Source organism: Schistocerca gregaria, chromosome 10 (assembly GCF_023897955.1).
Source record: "Schistocerca gregaria isolate iqSchGreg1 chromosome 10, iqSchGreg1.2, whole genome shotgun sequence".
NCBI classification, from domain to species: domain Eukaryota; kingdom Metazoa; phylum Arthropoda; class Insecta; order Orthoptera; family Acrididae; genus Schistocerca; species Schistocerca gregaria.
In genome coordinates this window covers 119,141,861-119,160,304 of record NC_064929.1, presented here as the reverse complement: position 1 = coordinate 119,160,304, position 18,444 = coordinate 119,141,861, and the positions used below count along the sequence as shown (strand labels likewise).

At 42.1% G+C, this 18,444-nt stretch overlaps 1 protein-coding gene across 1 annotated transcript in view; it reads left to right on the top strand.

Annotated features, from left to right (window-relative positions):
* Positions 1-18,444, top strand: part of LOC126293450 (uncharacterized) — an 807,495-nt gene that overhangs the window by 599,493 nt on the left and 189,558 nt on the right. Inside the window, exon 5 of the mRNA XM_049986682.1 lies at positions 17,206-17,432. Coding sequence (XP_049842639.1) covers positions 17,206-17,432 — 227 coding nt within the window. The remainder of the gene's footprint in view (positions 1-17,205; positions 17,433-18,444) is intronic.

The window sequence follows — 18,444 nt, the reverse complement described above, 5'->3', positions numbered from 1 at the left end:
ACATTCGGAAAATGTCATGTTTCTATTACCTTAACTGGCGTGAGAAGTAAAGAGATTGTTGCAATTTGTGAACAGCATATCAACTCGATTAAAGGAAGCAAAACAAAAAATCTGTGCAGGCCGTATAGTGTATGCGCCTCAAACGGCGGGAGCTAAGCTATTTATTAATTTGCTGTTATAGAATGAAGGATCATAAATGAGTTAACTACACATACACACCACGCCGTCCATTAATTTTTTTCTCAACGTCTATTATTTGTGTCAAGCACATTATATGCTCCCTAAAAGTATTCAGCTTCTTCCAGTGTGGCCCAGGTAAGCTATAAAATGGATGGATACCATTGACCTGGATGGACGGACTGTCGGGATGGCTGAGGGCTAAGATAGGAAGGTTGCTTTTCCTGAAGACATCAGATATGCTAATACGCTCAGTTCCCTATCTTACAGTTCCCTGCAGGAACAAAAATTTGATTTTCAGTGTTTCATATTACTGAATATTTCGTCCACAACGGACGGCATTAGGAGGTCTGTGACTATTGATCAACGCAAATACAACAGTTTCTGCGTTAGTCGCTTGTTTATTTTGCCACTTTGTGTTTCGATGGTTCACGCCATCAGGTACAGAATTGTTTGTTTACATGGCTGGTGTTGGTGAAGAGCAGAGACGTCTTTTCACAATCTCAGACCAAGGACAGTGAAGGTTAATTTGCGTATTTTGCTAATGACAAACGTGTTGATTTAGAAAAGTCTAGAAAAAGTTAAAAGAAGAACTTCTGATAGTGAATGGTACTTACAGGGACACTACAGTTGTTAGATCTGCCTACTGTTGCCTGGTGTATGTACTCTCCGATGCACATTATATTTACTCTATCGTTTCAGAGAAGTTGTACACGTTACAGATACGTTTGTTTATGTTGGATACAAAGATACATGATTAAACGGTTTCTACAAAAATATGTTTTCCTTTTTTAACTATGTAAATGGCTGAACCAGGACACTGACATGTGTACAACGCAGTTATTGACTAGGTTGCTATATACAGGGTGGTCCATTGATCGTGACCGGGCCAAATTTCTCACGAAATAAGCATCAAACGAGAAAACTACAAAGAACGAAACTCGTGTAGCTTGAAGGGGAAAACCAGATGGCGCTATGGTTGGCCCGCTAGATGGCGCTGCCATAGCTCAAACGGACTGCGTTTTTTTAAAATAGGAACCCCCATTTTTATTACAAAATCGTGTAGTACGTCGAGAAATATGAATTTTTTAGTTGGACCACTTTTTTCGCTTTGTGACAGATCGCACTGTAATAGTCACAAATGTATAAGTAGGTGGTATCACATAACATTCCACGAGTGCTGACTGTATTTGCTTCGTGATACATAACCCGTGTTAAAAAGGACCGTTTACCAATTGCGGAAAAGGTCGATATCGTGTTGCTGTGTGGATGTTGTGATCAAAATGCCCAAGGCGCGTGTGCTATGTAAGCTGCTCGGTATCCTGGACGACATCATCCAAGTGTCCGGAGCGTTCGCCGGATAGTTACGTTATTTAAGAAAACAGGAAGTGTTCAGCCACATGTGAAACTTCAACCACGACCTGCAACAAATGAGGATGCCCAAGTAGGTGTTTCAGCTGTTGTCGCGGCTAATCCGCCCATCAGTAGCAGACAAATTGCTCGACAATCGGGAATCTCAAAAACATAATGTTGAGAATGTTACATCAACATCGATTGCACCCGTACCATATTTCTATGCACCAGGAATTGCATGGCAACGACTTTGAACGTCGTGTACAGTTCTGCCACTGGGCACAAGAGAAATTACGGGACGATGACAGATTTTCTGCAGGTGCTCTATTTAGCGACGAAGCGTCATTCACCAACAGCGGTAACGTAAACCGGCATAATATTCACTATTGTGCAACGGAAAATCCACGACGGCTTCGACAAGTGGAACATCAGCGACCGGGTTAATGTATGGTGCGGCATTATGGGAGGAAGGATAATTGGTTCCCATTTTATCGATGGCAATCTAAATGGTGCAATATATGCGGATTTCCTACGTAATGTTCTACCGATGTTACTACAAGATGTTTCACTGCATGAGAGAATGACGATGTACTTCCAACATGATGGATGTCCGGCACGTAGCTCGCGTGCGGTTGAAGCGGTATTGAATAGCATATTTCATGACAGGTGGATTGGTCGTCGAAGCACTATACCGTGGCCCGCACGTTCACCGGATCTGACGTCTCCGGATTTCTTTCTGTGGAGAAAGTTGAAAGACATTTGCTATCGTGATCAAGCGACAACACCTGACAACATGTGTCAGCGCATTGTCAATGCATGTGCGAACATTACGGAAGGCGAACTACTCGCTGTTGAGAGGAATGTCGTTACACGTATTGCCAAATACATTGAGGTTGACGGACATCATTTTGAACATTTATTGTATTAATGTGGTATTTACAGATAATCACGCTGTAAAAACATGCGTTCCTGGATATGATAAGTTCACAAAGGTACATGTATCACATTGGAACAACAGAAATAAAATGTTCAAACGTACCTACGTTCTGTATTTTAATTTAAAAATCCTACCTGTTACCAACTGTTCCTCTAAAAGTGTGAGCCATATGTTTGTTACTATTACAGCGTCATCAATTACAAGGCGAAAGAAGTGGTCCAACTAAAACATTCATATTTCTTTACTTACTACACGAATATGTAATTAAAATGGGGGTTCCTCTTTTTTTTTAAAAAAACGCAGTTGATATGCGTCTGACCTATGGCAGCGCCATCAAAGCGGGCCAGCCGTAGCGCCATCTGGTTTCCCCCTTCAAGCTAGACAAGTTTCGTTCTTTGTATTTTTTTCGTTCGACGTTTATTTCGTGAGATATTTGGCCCGGCCAAAGTCAATAGACCATCCTGTATAAATTTTTTATGTGAGTGTGCTCCAATACTAAATACAAAAATAATGATTAAATAGTTATGTACACAAAAATGTTTTCCTTTTGTTTTAAAAAATGATAATGGGCTGCTCTCGTATACAGATATGTGCAACTACTATATTAATTTATTATGTATAAAAAGATTACAACATATCATATATATTATTGAGAGTTGAACTTATTGAGGAATGAAAGAGAGTGATTACATTAATTGCTGCAGCTTTTGAAAAAGATGGTTGGGCGTGTTTCACTATTGTCCTTGAGTAGATGTTCCTCCAGTTTTTTTCTGTGTAAATCCATTTCTAGTTCTTCATATAGAGACATTCTGTATCCTTTGTTCAGTGCATGTAGGAAAAATGGTTCTAATGGCTCTGAGCCCCTAGAACTTAGAACTACTTAAACTTAACTAACCTAAGGACATCACACACATCCATGCCGAGGCAGGATTCGAACCTGCGACCACAGCGGGCGCGTGGTTCCAGACTGTAGCGCCTAGAACCAATCGGCCTCTCCGGCCGGCTGCATGTAGTATTTCAAGATTGTTTTCTACATTGTCAAATGGATGTCGTGTATCTTTTATATGACAGGCTATTGCAGATTTGTGTCGTGTGTTGTATCGGAAGGCATTGGTGTGTTGTTTGAATCTGGAGTGGAAGTTACGGCCTGCTTGACTTATGTACCGAGCCACAGATTTACTGCGTATTATTTTATATATGCCAGAGGCTAAAATTTTATCTTGATAGCATTTTAAGTTATAAGGAAAACTTCGACATTTCTTATTATTTGTTCGGAATGTAATTCTTATTTTGTGTCACTCGAAGATATTGGAAATTTTTCAGGAGATACTACCGAGGAAGGGGATGCAGGTTGTCAGTGAACTTTCGTCTTTCTTGGTGGCTATTTCGTTCACTTGCTTTTTTGTTTTTTTAACTAAATTATCTATTAGTGTGGGTTTGTGCACTTCAGGTACAACTATTTGTTTTATGATTTTTATTTCGTTCTGGAGGTTCTCATCATTCAGTGGGATTCTTGGAGCTCTGTGGATCATTGAGCGGTAAGCTGCTAGTTTGGGCATGTTTTTATAATCTACGCTACACTTGGTATGAGACAGTGAAAAAACATCTGTACTCTTTACCAACACCAGCCGTATAAACAAACACTTGCCCATCTGAAATTGATGGTGTGAACAACCAAAACGCGTTGTGGCAAAATAAATGACTGGCCCAGAAACTGTTTTATTTGTATGGACTTGATATTGTTGCTCAACGAAATAAAAATTTAAAATTTTCTCACAAACTGCAGAGAATATTCTTGTATTAAAGGTTTACCATGATAAATGAGGTGATAAAGGTAGATCTAAGTTTACGTTTCGAGGCAACGTAACGTGCGGCGCCCAAATTATTTGAGAATGCAAAGTGACAGCAATTACCAATTCCCAAAAAATTTTACACATAGTTTCAAGCCTCTTCGGACTTTTTCTCGCTGACACCTACCGAATAACAATGAAGAAAGTTTTTCGCCTGCTACATTTTCGCTGCTGCGACAGGACAGCTTTGACTTCAACATGAGGTTTTCAGTTATTACTTCTTTACTGCTAACTCAATTCGCAACACATTTTGCGCCCGGTATCCGTATATTCCACTAAAAGCACCAGCAAAACTGGATCTTTGTATGAGATATATACACTGAAGCGCCAAACCAACTGGTACAGGGATGCGTATTCAAATACAGAGACATGTAAACAGCAAGAATATGGCGCTGCGGTTGACATCGCCTATGTAAAATAACAAGTGTCTGGCGCAGTTGTTAGATCGGTCACTGCTGCTACAATGGTAGGCCATCAAGATTTAAGTGAGTTTGTGGGTGGTGTTATAGTCGGCGCACGAGCGATGGGGAATAACACGTCCGACGTAACGATGAAGTGGGGATTTTCCCGAACGGCCATTTCACTAGTATAGCGTGAATATCAGGAATCTGGTAAAACGTCAAATTTTTAACATCGCTGCGGCCAGAAAAAGATCCTGTAAGAACGGGACCAACTTCACTCGTCACTGAAGTGAATCGTTCACGAGACTCAGATGGCCATAGACACGGGTTCACAGGTGGATGCCGTGTTTCTTGACTTCGATACAGTTCACCACAGTCGTTTAATGAACAAAGTAAGAGCATATGGACTATCAGACCCATTGATTGGACTGAAGAGTTCCTACATAACAGAACGCAGCATGTCATTCTCAACGGAGAGAAGTCTTCCGTAGTAAGAGGGATTTCAGGTGTGCCGCAGGGGAGTGTCGTAGGACCGTTGCTATTCACAATATACATAAATGACCTTGTGGATGACATCGGAAGTTCACTGAGGCTTTATGCGGATGATGCTGTGGTATATCGAGAGGTTGTAACATCTACATGTACATGACTACTCTGCAGTTCACATTTAAGTGCTTGGCAGAGGGTTCATCGAACCACAATCATACTATCTCTCTACTATTCCACTCCCGAACAGCGAGCGGGAAAAACGAACACCTAAACCTTTCTGTTCGAGCTCTGATTTCTCTTATTTTATTTTGATGATCATTCCTACCTATGTAGGTTGGGCTCAACAAAATATTTTCGCATTCGGAAGAGAAAGTTGGTGACTGAAATTTCGTAAAAAGGTCTCGCCGCGACGAAAAACGTCTATGCTGTAATGACTTCCATCCCAACTCGTGTATCATATCTGCCACACTCTCTCCCCTATAACGTGATAATACAAAACGAGCTGCCCTTTTTTGCACCCTTTCGATGTCCTCCGTCAATCCCACCTGGTAAGGATCCCACACCACGCAGCAATATTCTAACAGAGGACGAACGAGTGTAGTGTAAGCTGTCTCTTTAGTGGACTTGTTGCATCTTCTAAGTGTCCTGCCAACGAAACGTAACCTTTGGCTCGCCTTCCCGACAATATTATCTATGTGGTCCTTCCAACTGAAGTTGTTCGTAATTTTAACACCCAGTTACTTAGTTGAATTGACAGCCTTGAGAATTTTACTATTTATCGAGTAATCGAATTCCAACGGATTTCTTTTGGAACTCATGTGGATCATCTCACACTTTTCGTTATTTAGCGTCAACTGCCACCTGACACACCATACAGCAATCTTTTCTAAATCGCTTTGCAACTGATAACAATGGAAAATTGTACTGAAATGCAGGAGGATCTGCAGCGAATTGACGCATGGTGCAGGGAATGGCAATTGAATCTCAATGTAGACAAATGTGATGTGCTGCGAATACATAGAAAGATAGATCCCTTATCATTTAGGTACAACATAGCAGGTCAGCAATTGGAAGCAGTTAATTCCATACATTATCTGGGAGTAGGCATTAGGAGTGATTTCAAATGAAATGATCATATAAAGTTGATCGTCGGTAAAGCAGATGCCAGACAGAGATTCATTGGAAGAATCCTAAGGAAATGCAATCCGATAACAAAGGAAGTAGGATACAGTACGCTTGTTCGCCCACTACTTGAATACTGCTCAGCAGTGTGGGATCCGTACCAGATAGGGTTGATAGAAGAGATAGAGAAGATCCAACGGAGAGCAGCGCGCTTCGTTACAGGATCATTTAGTAATCGCGAAAGCATTACGGAGATGATAGATAAACAGTGGAAGACTCTGCAGGAGAAACGCTCAGTAGCTCGGTACGGGCTTTTGTTGAAGTTTGGAGAACATAGCTTGACCGAGGAGTGGAGCAGTATATTGCTCCCTCCTACGTATATCTCGCGAAGAGACCACGAGGATAAAATCAGAGAGATTAGAGCCCACACAGAAGCATACCGACAATCCTTCTTTCCACGAACAATACGAGACTGGAACAGAAGGGAGAACCGATAGAGGTACTCAGGGTACCCTCCGCCACACACCGTCTGGTGGCTTGCGGAGTATGGATGTAGATGTAGATGTAGAGGTGCAGCCCTCCCGCAAATTGCTGCAGATTTCAATGCTAGGCCATCAACAATTCTCAGTGCGCGAACTATTCAACAATATGGGCTTTTGGAGCTGAAGGCCCACTCGTGTACCCTTGATGACTGCAGGACACAAAGCTTTACGTCTCGCCTGGGCCCGTCAGCACCAAAATTCGACTGCTGCACTGGAAACATGTAGCCTGGTCAGATGAGTGTCGTGTAAATTATATCGAGCAGATGGAAGTGTACGGGTATGGAGACCACCTCATGAATCCAAGGGCCCTGCATGTCAGAAGGGGACTGTTCAAGCTGGTGGAGGCTCTGTAATGGTGTGGGACGTGTGCAGTTGGAGTCATATGGGACTCCTGATACGTCTAGATCCGTCTCGACAGGTGACAAGTATGATCGCCTGCATCGATTCACGTCCATTGTACTTTCCGATGGACTTGGGCAATTCCAGCAGGACAGTGCGACACCCCACAAGTCCAGAATTGCTACAGTGTGGCTCCAGGAACACTGTTCTGAGTTTAAACACTTCCGCTGGCCACCAAACTCCCCAGGCGTGAACAGTATTTATCATTCCTGGGATGCCTTGTAAGGTGGTGTTCTGAAGAAATTTCCACCCACTGGTACTACCTCAGATATAAGTCGAGTGCATGCGACGTCGTGTTGCGGCATTTCTGCGTGTTCGCGGGGACCATCCATGATATTAAACAGGTGTACCAGTTTCCTTGGCTCGTCAGTGTAACTCAGAAGATAGGATGTCATAAACATTGAGATCAACGAGACAGCAATGCTTGATGCCTTCAATGACTACTGTAGCAGGATGTTGTCATGTGATCTTTCACAGAACTGAAAGTAATTCTGGTCCTATGGGAAGTCTGTTTGTGGCACCAAAGTTAGTGTCCTGATGAATGCCACAGGAACTGAAACTGAGGGTAGTAAAGCAAAATTTGAAATGCTTGTCCCCGGTTTCAAATGCTCATTTACAAAGGTAAACCCAGAAAACTGCCCCAATTTAATCATCGTCCTACTGGAAAGAGGAATGGAATAAGTGTTAGTGCCAGTGGTGTTGATAAACAGCTGAAATATTTAAAACTGAACAAAGCACCGTGTCCCAATGGAATTCGTGTCAGATTCTATGCTGAATTTGCGGCTGAGTTAGCTCAACTTTTAAATGTAATCTATCGAAGATCTCTGGAAGAAACAGACTGTGCCCACTTCTTAGAGCCGGCCACAGTGGTCGAGCGGTTCTAGGCGCTTTAGTCTGGAACCGCGCGACCGCTACAGTCACAGGTTCGAATCCTGCCTCGAACATGGATGTGGGTGATGTCCTTAGGTTAGTTAGATTTAAGGAGTTTTAAGTTCTAGGTGACTGATGACCTCAAATGTTAAGTCCCATAGTGCTCAGAGCCATTTGAACCACTTCTTGGAAAAAGGGACACCCATCAACAAGAAGGGCAGAAGAAGTGATCTTCAAAACTACCGTCCAATATCCTTGACACCGATTTATTGTAGAATCGTAGAACAGATTCTCTGCGCCAACATAATGAAGTATCTTGAACAGCATGACCACCTCAATGCCAACCAGCGTGGATTCTTAAAACATCGACGATGTGCAACCCAACATGCACTTTTCTCACATGATATACTGAAAGCTTTGGATGAAAGCAACCAGATAGATGCTGTATTTCTTGATTTCCCAAAAGCATTTGACTCAGTACCGCACCTACGATTACTGAGTACGATCATATTAGGTATCGAGTGAAATTTATGACTGGATTTGAGGACTTTTTGGTAGGGAGGACACGGCATGATATCTTGGATGGAGAATCATCGTGAGATGTAGCAGCAACTTCGGGTGTATCCCATGGAGGTGTGTTGGGACCCTTGCTGTTCATACGGTATATTAATTACCTTGCAGACAATGTTTATAGCAACATGAGACTTTTGCAGATGACGCAGTTATCTATAACGAAGTACTGTTTCAAAGAAGCTGCATAAATATTAATTCAAATCTTGTTAAAATATCACAGTGGTGTATAGCTTGGCAAATTGCTTTGAATGTTCAGAAATAGGCTCCTCTTTCCCACTGCGCACACTTCTCTTTATCAGGGAATGGTGAATCTATAAATTTATTCCCGAATGAGATTTTCACTCTGCAGCGGAGTGTGCGCTGATATGAAACTTCCTGGCAGATTAAAACTGTGTGCCCGACCGAGACTCGAACTCGGGACCTTTACCTATCGCGGGCAAGTGCTCTACCAACTGAGCTACCGAAGCACAACGCGGCCGGTACTCACAGCTTTACTTCTGCCAGTAGAGCACTTGCCCCTCAAAGACAAAGGTCCCGAGTTCGAGTCTCGGTCGGGCACACAGTTTTAATCTGCCAGGAAGTTTCAGTTTTATAAATATATTGACTTGTCTTCGTGCTTTTCACATCCCATCCATATTTTCCATAGCTGATATTTCCATTGCGAGCAAAGCTGCTGTATGGCCATATTATACCCCGTTACCTAACACAGTCAGGACAAACCGCGATTGCCCGCCGTGTGGCCGTGAGGTTCTAGGCGCTTCAGTCTGGAACCGCGTGACCGCTACGGTCGCAGGTTCGAATCCTGCCTCGGGCATGGATGTGTGTGATGTCCTTAGGTTAGTTGGGTTTAAGCAGTTCTAAGTTCTAGGGGACTGATGACCACAGATGTTAAGTCCCATAGTGCTCAGAACCATTTGAACCATTTGAACAAACTGCGATTCGTGGCCCATGATGACATCGAGGCAGAAAGCCCTGGGATGAGGTGCTGTGAGATATTTGGTGTAAAGCACTATGGGACGTAACTTCTGAGGTCATCAGTCCCCTAGACTGCTAGACCCAACTTCCTATATAGAGGTTCCACCTTGAGACAGGAGTTTCTATAATGTCCAAAGTGTTGTGTCTGGCATTAGTGTGAGGTCCATTAGTGATTGTAGATGACACCACAATTGTGAAGGGGTTCCCGTGGTGAGCTGCTCACCCTAAATGACTTGCCGTACCTGTTGTTCAGGAGTGTCAGCAATTCATTGTAGTAATACTCTTTTTGCTGAGCAGTACTTACTGAGTGGCAGAAGGAAAAGTCTTTCTTAGTTATGCATGTTCTGTGCAATGACAGATTAACATTACAAATTTTGAATGGCCAGATGTGAAAGATGAGAGTTTTGGTTGGGGTCAGGTCTACACTATCCTATGAATACCAATGTAGCGTGCATACTCTAAGACCTTCGGTACACACACCATCAGATTATTTGACTTGTCGCTCTAACGAAGTAGGCGAGTGTCAGCAATATGTCTCGTGGTCTTATCGAGGCGTGTTCATCTTCTGCCATTAGGTCAGACCATAGAAATGCCACTTGCACGCTTAGAGTAGCAGATTGACGGTGACCAACTTTAAACAGAACTTGATTAATTTTCACAGACATTTATGGAAATAATAAAAATCATAGACATTACGTAACTTGATTCTGGATGCTGTTTACAATTGACAATCTGAAGTTCCTTTGGTCTTGGAGCGTTAATCTTATTCTTACATATCTCAATTACTTGACAAAGTGTCTATACATTGCTCTTCATGGCTATGTACAGGAATATGATAATCTTATTAGGCGCAGACTGAAACTGGACTATAGACTAATGCAGACTAATGCAGATTGACTAATTGGAGGTCTGTACAATCGTTGTAATACCTCGAGCACTCAGGTATCACTGCCCGAGTGTGATCTGCGAGGAGAAAAGGTTCTACGTTAGTAGCAATCTCATTGGCTGGGTTACATATTAATACGCAGATCGGCGGAAGCAGAATTTGGTCCGTCTCTAAGGCAGCGCCATCTCATAGTGCAGAGACGGACGAGCGCTGCGCCTCAGCTGTTGTGCTTAGCGGGAGACGCGCTCTAGTGGGAAAGTTGTGTATGTGCTGACTATGCGGAACTATGTACACAACAACCAATAATGGTTACATTGTCTGAGCTGAATGGAAAGGCACGACCATTGCTGGGTCTGTCGGTCATGGCATGTTTGGAGTTGGGAACATGGCACTGACATTGTACAAAAGTTGTGCATACGTGGTGATCGAACTGACTATCAGCAAATCAGGTACGATGGACACAAGGCCATGTCTGATAGTGCAAAAACCAAGCACCCTGGGTCCCGCGATCGATATGAGTCCCCTAGTTCTTCTGACAGATCACCAAACGATGACCAATATTTATTACCGAAAAACAAATTTAATTTCGATAAAGTCGACCGATAATGACTGACTACAATACCTACTTGCTTATTAGCTTTGTGCAGTGCACAGTTCTGCATGAAGAGAGTAGCGATGTAAAAGTAAACATGACCGACCGACTTAAATAAACCGACTTGTCGATCGGGAATTCCCCTGTATTTGTCTGCTGCTTTGTGACGTTAGGTTGTCATTGACAGTGCTCTGAGTTATTCTTTGATTAAGTCGTCGTTTGCCTGTTTTGTTTTGTATTAGCGGCTATTTTCTGCGTAAAAATAAATACTGAACTATAATATAAAATATCCTAGTGGATCTGCAAAAAAGAAAAATCTGTGACTCAGAAAGAAGTAGTTGAAAAGTTACCAAAATTAACAGCATATTTTACTACTACTAATGGATCAACTTCTAAGAGTAATAGTCAGATAATAAATCCTCCTGATGATGAGTCGTCTCGATTACAAATTGCGGAAATTTCTGAACATTCAGGTTCTACACAAATTTGAATTTTCTGCCAATTTAGGAAAAGAGATTGAATCAGAAACCGACAGTCCCTATGAGGAAAGTGCAACAACTTTGGTGACTTCAATAACATCGACAACTGTGGCAGTTGAACAACAGTTTTCCAACCTAGAAGAAACATCATACGATCGCGATGATTATTTTCATGAAAATTTTACAGGAAGAAATCGCGAAATTTTGATTCGTTACGGACCTGTATATTTTCAAAATATAGATTCCGACTTTTCCGAGGCATCCTGAACCTACTAAGATGGTAATAAATCAGTAACTATGTATTTCACCAAAGTATTATTTATTTGCAAATTAAAGAACAATGAAAGCATCGAAACAAAACGGTTGTTGTACTCGCCTTCGAAAAACTCTATTTTTCATGCTGCTTATTTGACTCTTCTAGTGTGAATCTACGCTCTCCAAGAGGATGTACTGATTAGAAGCACATTAATAACATAATTTTAACGCATGTAAACAGCCCAGCACATAGGCAATCTATGATGACTTATCTGGCACGAAACAAAACGGTTGGTAGAATAGATACAGACTTACTATCTCAACATCAAAAAGAAGTGAATTAATGGAGAAATGTACTTAAACGGATTGGAGCTGTTGTAAAATTTTTGGCTTCGATAGGGCTTCCATTTCGCGGTCACAAGGAAATCCTAGTATCTCCCAACAATGGAAAATATTTGGGATGTGTGCAATTATGGAGTGAATTCGAGGCACTTCGTGTAAATCATTTCCAAAAATTTGGGAATCCTGGAAAAGGTAACACTTCCTTTTTATCAGCGAATATCTGTAATATTTTTTGATGTGTGGGTTCAAATGGTTCAAATGCCTCTAAGCACTATGGGACTTAACATCTGAGGTCATCAGTCCCATATAACTGAAAACCACTTAAACCTAACTAACCTAAGGACATCACACACATCAATGCCCGAGGCCGGATTCGAACCTGCGACCGTAGCAGCAGCGCGGTTCCGGACTGAAACGCCTAGAACCGCTCGCCCACAGCGGCCGGTGGCGTAATGGGAAAAAACGTCCTAAAAAGATTATGAATGAAGTTAAATTAGCAAAATATTTTTCTATTAGTGTTGACAGTCTGTACGTGAAAAACTGTGTTCCTATTAAAAGGTTCCTGAAATGTATACCTATTAAAGACCATATATCCGAGCCGAAACCATCGTGAATTTTTTAGAGAATCATGATATTCCCATAAAATATTACAGATGATAAAGCTACGACAATGCTTGAAATATGTCGGGGCAGTATACTGGTCTACAAGCAAGAATCAAGGGATAATGTGAATTTGCCACTCTTGTACCATGTGCAGGACATTCACTAAACATGGTAGGTGTCCAGGCTGCTGCGTATGTATGAGAGGCAACAAAGTTTTTTTGAAGTGATTCAGAAAGTGAACAACTTTTTTCGAACTCAATCCATCGATGGAATGTATTGACAGAACATTTAGGTCCAAAAATGTTGTCAAAACTCTTTCCAAAACCAGATGGTCAGCTCAAGCTGATGCAGTATGCTTCTTGCACGAAGGTCATAAACAAATTATAGAAACTTCGATGTCCATCGTGGAAGATACAGAACAGGATAGAGAAACTAAAGACGGAGCCCTTAGTCTATCCAGGAAAATGGGAAAGCTAGAATTTATTATATTAACGGAAACTTGGAGCTCTATATTGGAAAGAATAGACAAAACAAGTAATTATCTTCAGATAGAAACAATAACACAGCACGTTGCAGTTAATTTGTTCGCTTCACTTGATGATTTTATCATTAACCTCAGCAATAAATTTGATGACTTCGAGACGTCTGCCTAAGAAACAAACCCGGAATCTGGAATCTGATTACAAGTACCTGTCTCAAGGAACAAAACGTAGAAGCTCACGCCAGAGTTTTTTATGGCCCTGCACCGTCAGTCCAACTCAATGGAAAAGAGTAGAAACCTTTCTTCACATAATTGATATCCTGAGCGTTCATCTAAAACAGCGTTTAAGTTCGTATGAGAACATTAGTCAATTTTTTGGTTTATTTTTTCGCTTGAAAAATCTGAATTCGGAAGAGCTGAGACGAAGTTGCAACGAATTTGTTGAAATGTATTACGAAGGCGTTGAAGAGCAAGAGTTAGAGACGGAATGTCTGCATTTAACGTAGGTTTGCGTTTCCTTACTCTATTTTCTAAGATAAGTCATAGGGTCAGTATTGCCTCACGTGTTCCAACATTTCTACGGGATCCAAACTGATCTTCCCCGAGATCTGCTTCTACCAGTTTTTCCATTCGTCTGTTAAGAATTCGTGTTAGTATTTTGCACCCATGGCTTATTAAACTGATAGTTCGGTAATTTTCACATCTGTCAACACCTGCTTTCTTCAGCTAACACTTGGTTCAAGAATCACGAGGGAAGGTTGTATACATGGAAGAAGCCTGGAGATACTAAAAGGTTTCAGATAGATTGTATAATGGTAAGACAGAGATTCAGGAACCAGATTTTAAATTGTAAGACATTTCCAGGGGCAGACATGGACTCTGACCACAATTTATTGGTTATGAACTGTAGATTGAAACTGAAGAAACTGCAAAAAGGTGGGAATCTGAGGAGATGGAACCTGGATAAATTGAAAGAACTAGAGGTTGCAGAGAATTTCAGGAAGAGTATTAGGGAACGATTGACAAGAATGCGGAAAGAAATACAATAGAAAAAGAATGGGGAGCTTTGTGAGATGAAATAGTGAAGGCAGCAGAGGATCACATAGGTAAAAAGACGAGGGCTAGTAGAAATTCTTGGGTAACAGAAGAAATATTGAATTTAACTGAGGAAAGGACAAAATAAAAAAAAGTGCCGTAAATGGTGCAGGCAAAAAGGAATACAAACGTCTCAGAAATGAGATCGACAGGATGTGCAAAATGGCTAAGCAGGGATGACTATAGGACAAACGTAAGGGCGTAGAGGCTTATCTTACTAGGGGTAAGATAGATACTGCCTACAGGAAAATTAATGAGACCTTTGGAGAAAAGAGAACCACTTGCATGAATATGAAAAACTCAGATGGAAACCCAGTTCAAAGGAAAGAAGGGAAAGCAGGAAAGCAATAACCTATGAATGTTAAAAGAGTTATTGTTGTGGATTATATTATCTATTCATTTAATGTGACTGTATAGAAATAAAAATATATTTACAACCTAGCTTGTGTACTTTCTTTGTATATTATAACAAAATATTGCTCTGTCATGGTCATGTGGGCCCCAGTATGCTAATACGCCCATTGCCTCGAGTAGGTTGAAGAAGGCCCTGTTCAGAAATGTAAAACCTTCCACTTCACAAAACAAAGAAACCTAGTGAATCACTGTTGGAATAGGTCAACTCATACAAATACTTCAGTTTAACACTTCTTAGGGATATAAAATAGGATGATCACATAGTTTCAGTCTTGGGTAAAGCAGGTGGTTTATTGGCAGAATATGTGAAGTGCAATCAGTCTACAAAGAAGATTGCTTACAAATCACTCGTGCGACCGGTTCTAGACTGTTGTTCAAGTGTGTGGGACCCGTGCCAGATAGGGCTAACAGTGGATATTGAACAGATACAGAGAAGGGCAGCACAAATGGTCACAGGTGTGTTTAATCCCTGGGAGAGTGTCACGGAGATACTGAAGGACTGAAATGGAAGATTCTTGGAGACAGACGTAAATTGTCCCGAGGAAATCTATTAACAGAGTTTCAAGAATCGGCTTTAAGATTACTCCAGTAATATACTACAATCCCATACGTATCGCTAAGATAAGAATCGTGGACATAAGATTAGAATAATAACTGCAATCACAGACGCATTCATACAATCATTCCTCCTGCGCTCCAGGTATGACTGGAACATGAAGAACCATAATAAATGATATCCTCTGCTATGCGCCTCACATTGGTTTGCAAAATTTAGTTTTAGATGTAGAGGTAGGGTGACCAGCTCTCCCGTATTTCCCGAGATCTCCCGTATTTAGAAACATTGTTTCATAATCTCCCGGCTCCCGTATTTTCAGGCTCAGTGGTCGTTTATTTTCCATTTTTAACTTTATTTTTCTCATCACGTACCGGTATGCAAAAATATTTTTCAATCATTAAAATTTTGCACGCACTGTCAGGATTCGTTCGTAAACAGCACAGACAACTGATTCTATATCGACCTCCGACCATAGATGATGACATAATGTCTATTGAATATCTTTGGAATGATCGACCGACGCTTGGCGGTTAGATGTGACATTGTTTCTTCAAGATTTTATGATGGCCTGCGAAGACGAAGCTAAAACGCCACCAAAAGAAAGCAAACTATATGTGTAAATATCTTACGAAATGCGAAGCTTTATATTCCTGGTTTGGACCAGCACGGTCAAAAGCTTTTAAAGCAAACTGCTAAATTTGCAAACGGGAGTTTAGCATTGCGCATGGCGGCAAGAACGATTGTTTACATCACATGAATACTTGGAATCTCATGAAGTTGTAAACTTACTAATTAGTAAAATTAGACAGAGAAAGGAAGATAGGTTGTTTGGTAGTGGTACTGATAAATTATTAGCCTCTGTTCTTGATTTAAATTTGAAATCTAGTAGTGAGAACAACTTCATTGAATTTTATGATTGCTTATATTCTTACTTAGGTAGAGTTAATCCTACTACGTCTAAAAAGGGAATTGACATTCAATGACATGCATGAAGTTGTAGAATATGTTAAGATGGATTGTATTAATGAAGATGAATTTTATGAGGAGTTTTGTCGTTCTAAAGATGCAATTACATGTGCTGTATCTTTAGATGGTAATGTTAGCCATAAATGGATACAGATTGTTACAACTTTGAAATCAAATAATGTTAATTTTGAAAACTTGGGTAAGTTGGTTTGTTTTGTTATGAGTATACCAGGAAGTAATGCTCACACTGGAAGAGTATTTTCTCTTACGAATAATAAGTGGACTGATGTAAGGAACAGAAGTAGTACAAACTTAATCAAATCTGAACTACAAGTTGCCATGAATTTTCCTTATTCGTGTAGTGACTACTTTGAATTTGCTAAAAATGATGTAAAACTACTGACTGAGGCTAAATCTGTTGCAAAATATGTATAAATAAATAGTCTACTTTTACAAATACTGCTTTGATTTTTGGCGAAATTTTGCCGTGCTATTAGTCTCCCTTATTTTTTGACAAGGATATAAAAATCTCCCTTATTTTCAATTATAAAAGTGTAGAGATACGTGGCAAACTAGCTTGTCTTGCGGAGATGTTCGATTCTTTAATGGCTCGGGGACAGAGAGGGGGGGGGGGGCATAATTTTAAAAAAACATTTCTCGAACCGTGAGGATCCTCTTCGTGTTAAGATGCGTGAAGAGTTTACATGGGAGACAAGTCCGGCACCGCTTGAGTATCCAATTGTGTTAAAATGAAAGTCCAGCACCGCTTGAGTATCTAATTGTGTTAAAATGAAGCTGTAGCGGAAGACACGTTGCGTGTAACGGCTGCCGGCTGTTGTGGGTTGCAGCGCTGCGGCCATCTGACGGGCGGCGCGGGAAGCTGCTGGCGTGGCTGCGCGCGGCGTCGGGCCGCGATGTTCCAAGTGTGGCCGCGGCGTGGCGCGACGGGCGGCTGCTTTGCGCCGTCGTACGGTCAGCGGTCCCGGGTTCGTGCCCCGCGCCCGAAGACTCGCAGCTGCACGCCGGCCTCAGCCACGGGCAGGCGCTCGCCCACAAGTTCCTGCGTGTGCCGCCGGTGAGCAAACTGTCTGTCTCTGACTGCTCTGCTGTTGAAACAGCAAACGCATCCTGGTGTATCTTACTGTTAACAGGGCTTTATTAAGGTCGGGACACACACGTCCGGGCAATTACAACGACACATCCGCAACCTGCTTACTGCGAAGAAACGCCGTGCCTGGCGCCAGACATGTACACAACTGAACACCACGCTTCCCATAAACTCTTTCAGGTATTGGTCTGCTTCCCACCGCTTTACTGGGAACAGCCCCCCCCCCCCCCCCAGTACCCTCTCCTCCTTAATGACCGTCCCTTTCCTGACAACCTCAGTAAGGCCAACCACTTTGCCTCTCACCTCTTTGATGTTTTTTCCATCCCAGATGATCCCCACTTTGATTATTCCCTCTTCCCTGTCGTCATGGACCGTACGAATACCTCTGTTCCTCCCCTTGCTCCTAGCTTCCAGTACTTGGGCCACACACGACCATCTGAACTTAACACTCCAATCACTACACGGGACATCAGCCTCACACTCCGCAGTAAACGCAACACTGCTCCCGGCCACGACTGCATTACCTACCGCCACCTCAAACACTGCCCTCCCTCCTTCCTTTCAATCCTTGCCACCCTCTACAATGTCATCCTTGCCACTGGCTTGTATCCCGACCTGTGGAAAACCTCCCGTATCCTGATGATCTCCAAACCAAACAAGCCTCCATCTGATGCCTCTTCCTATCGTCCTATCTATCTCACATCGGTGTTCAGCAAGCTCTCAGAATCCATCCTTTCCTGGCGCATCCATCACACCCTCCGCCAAAACCACCTACTCCCCAACACCCAATGTGGCTTTCGACCTTCCTTCTCTGCCAATGACCAGCTGCTCCGCCTCACTCATCGCCTCTCCCTCCAGGTTAACTCCCGTCACTCTGCCATTTTTGTCTCCCTCCACCTTGAAAAGGCCTACGACCGTGTCTGGCATCCCAGTCTCCTGTTTAAACTTCAAACCTACGCCCTTCCTATCAACTACATCT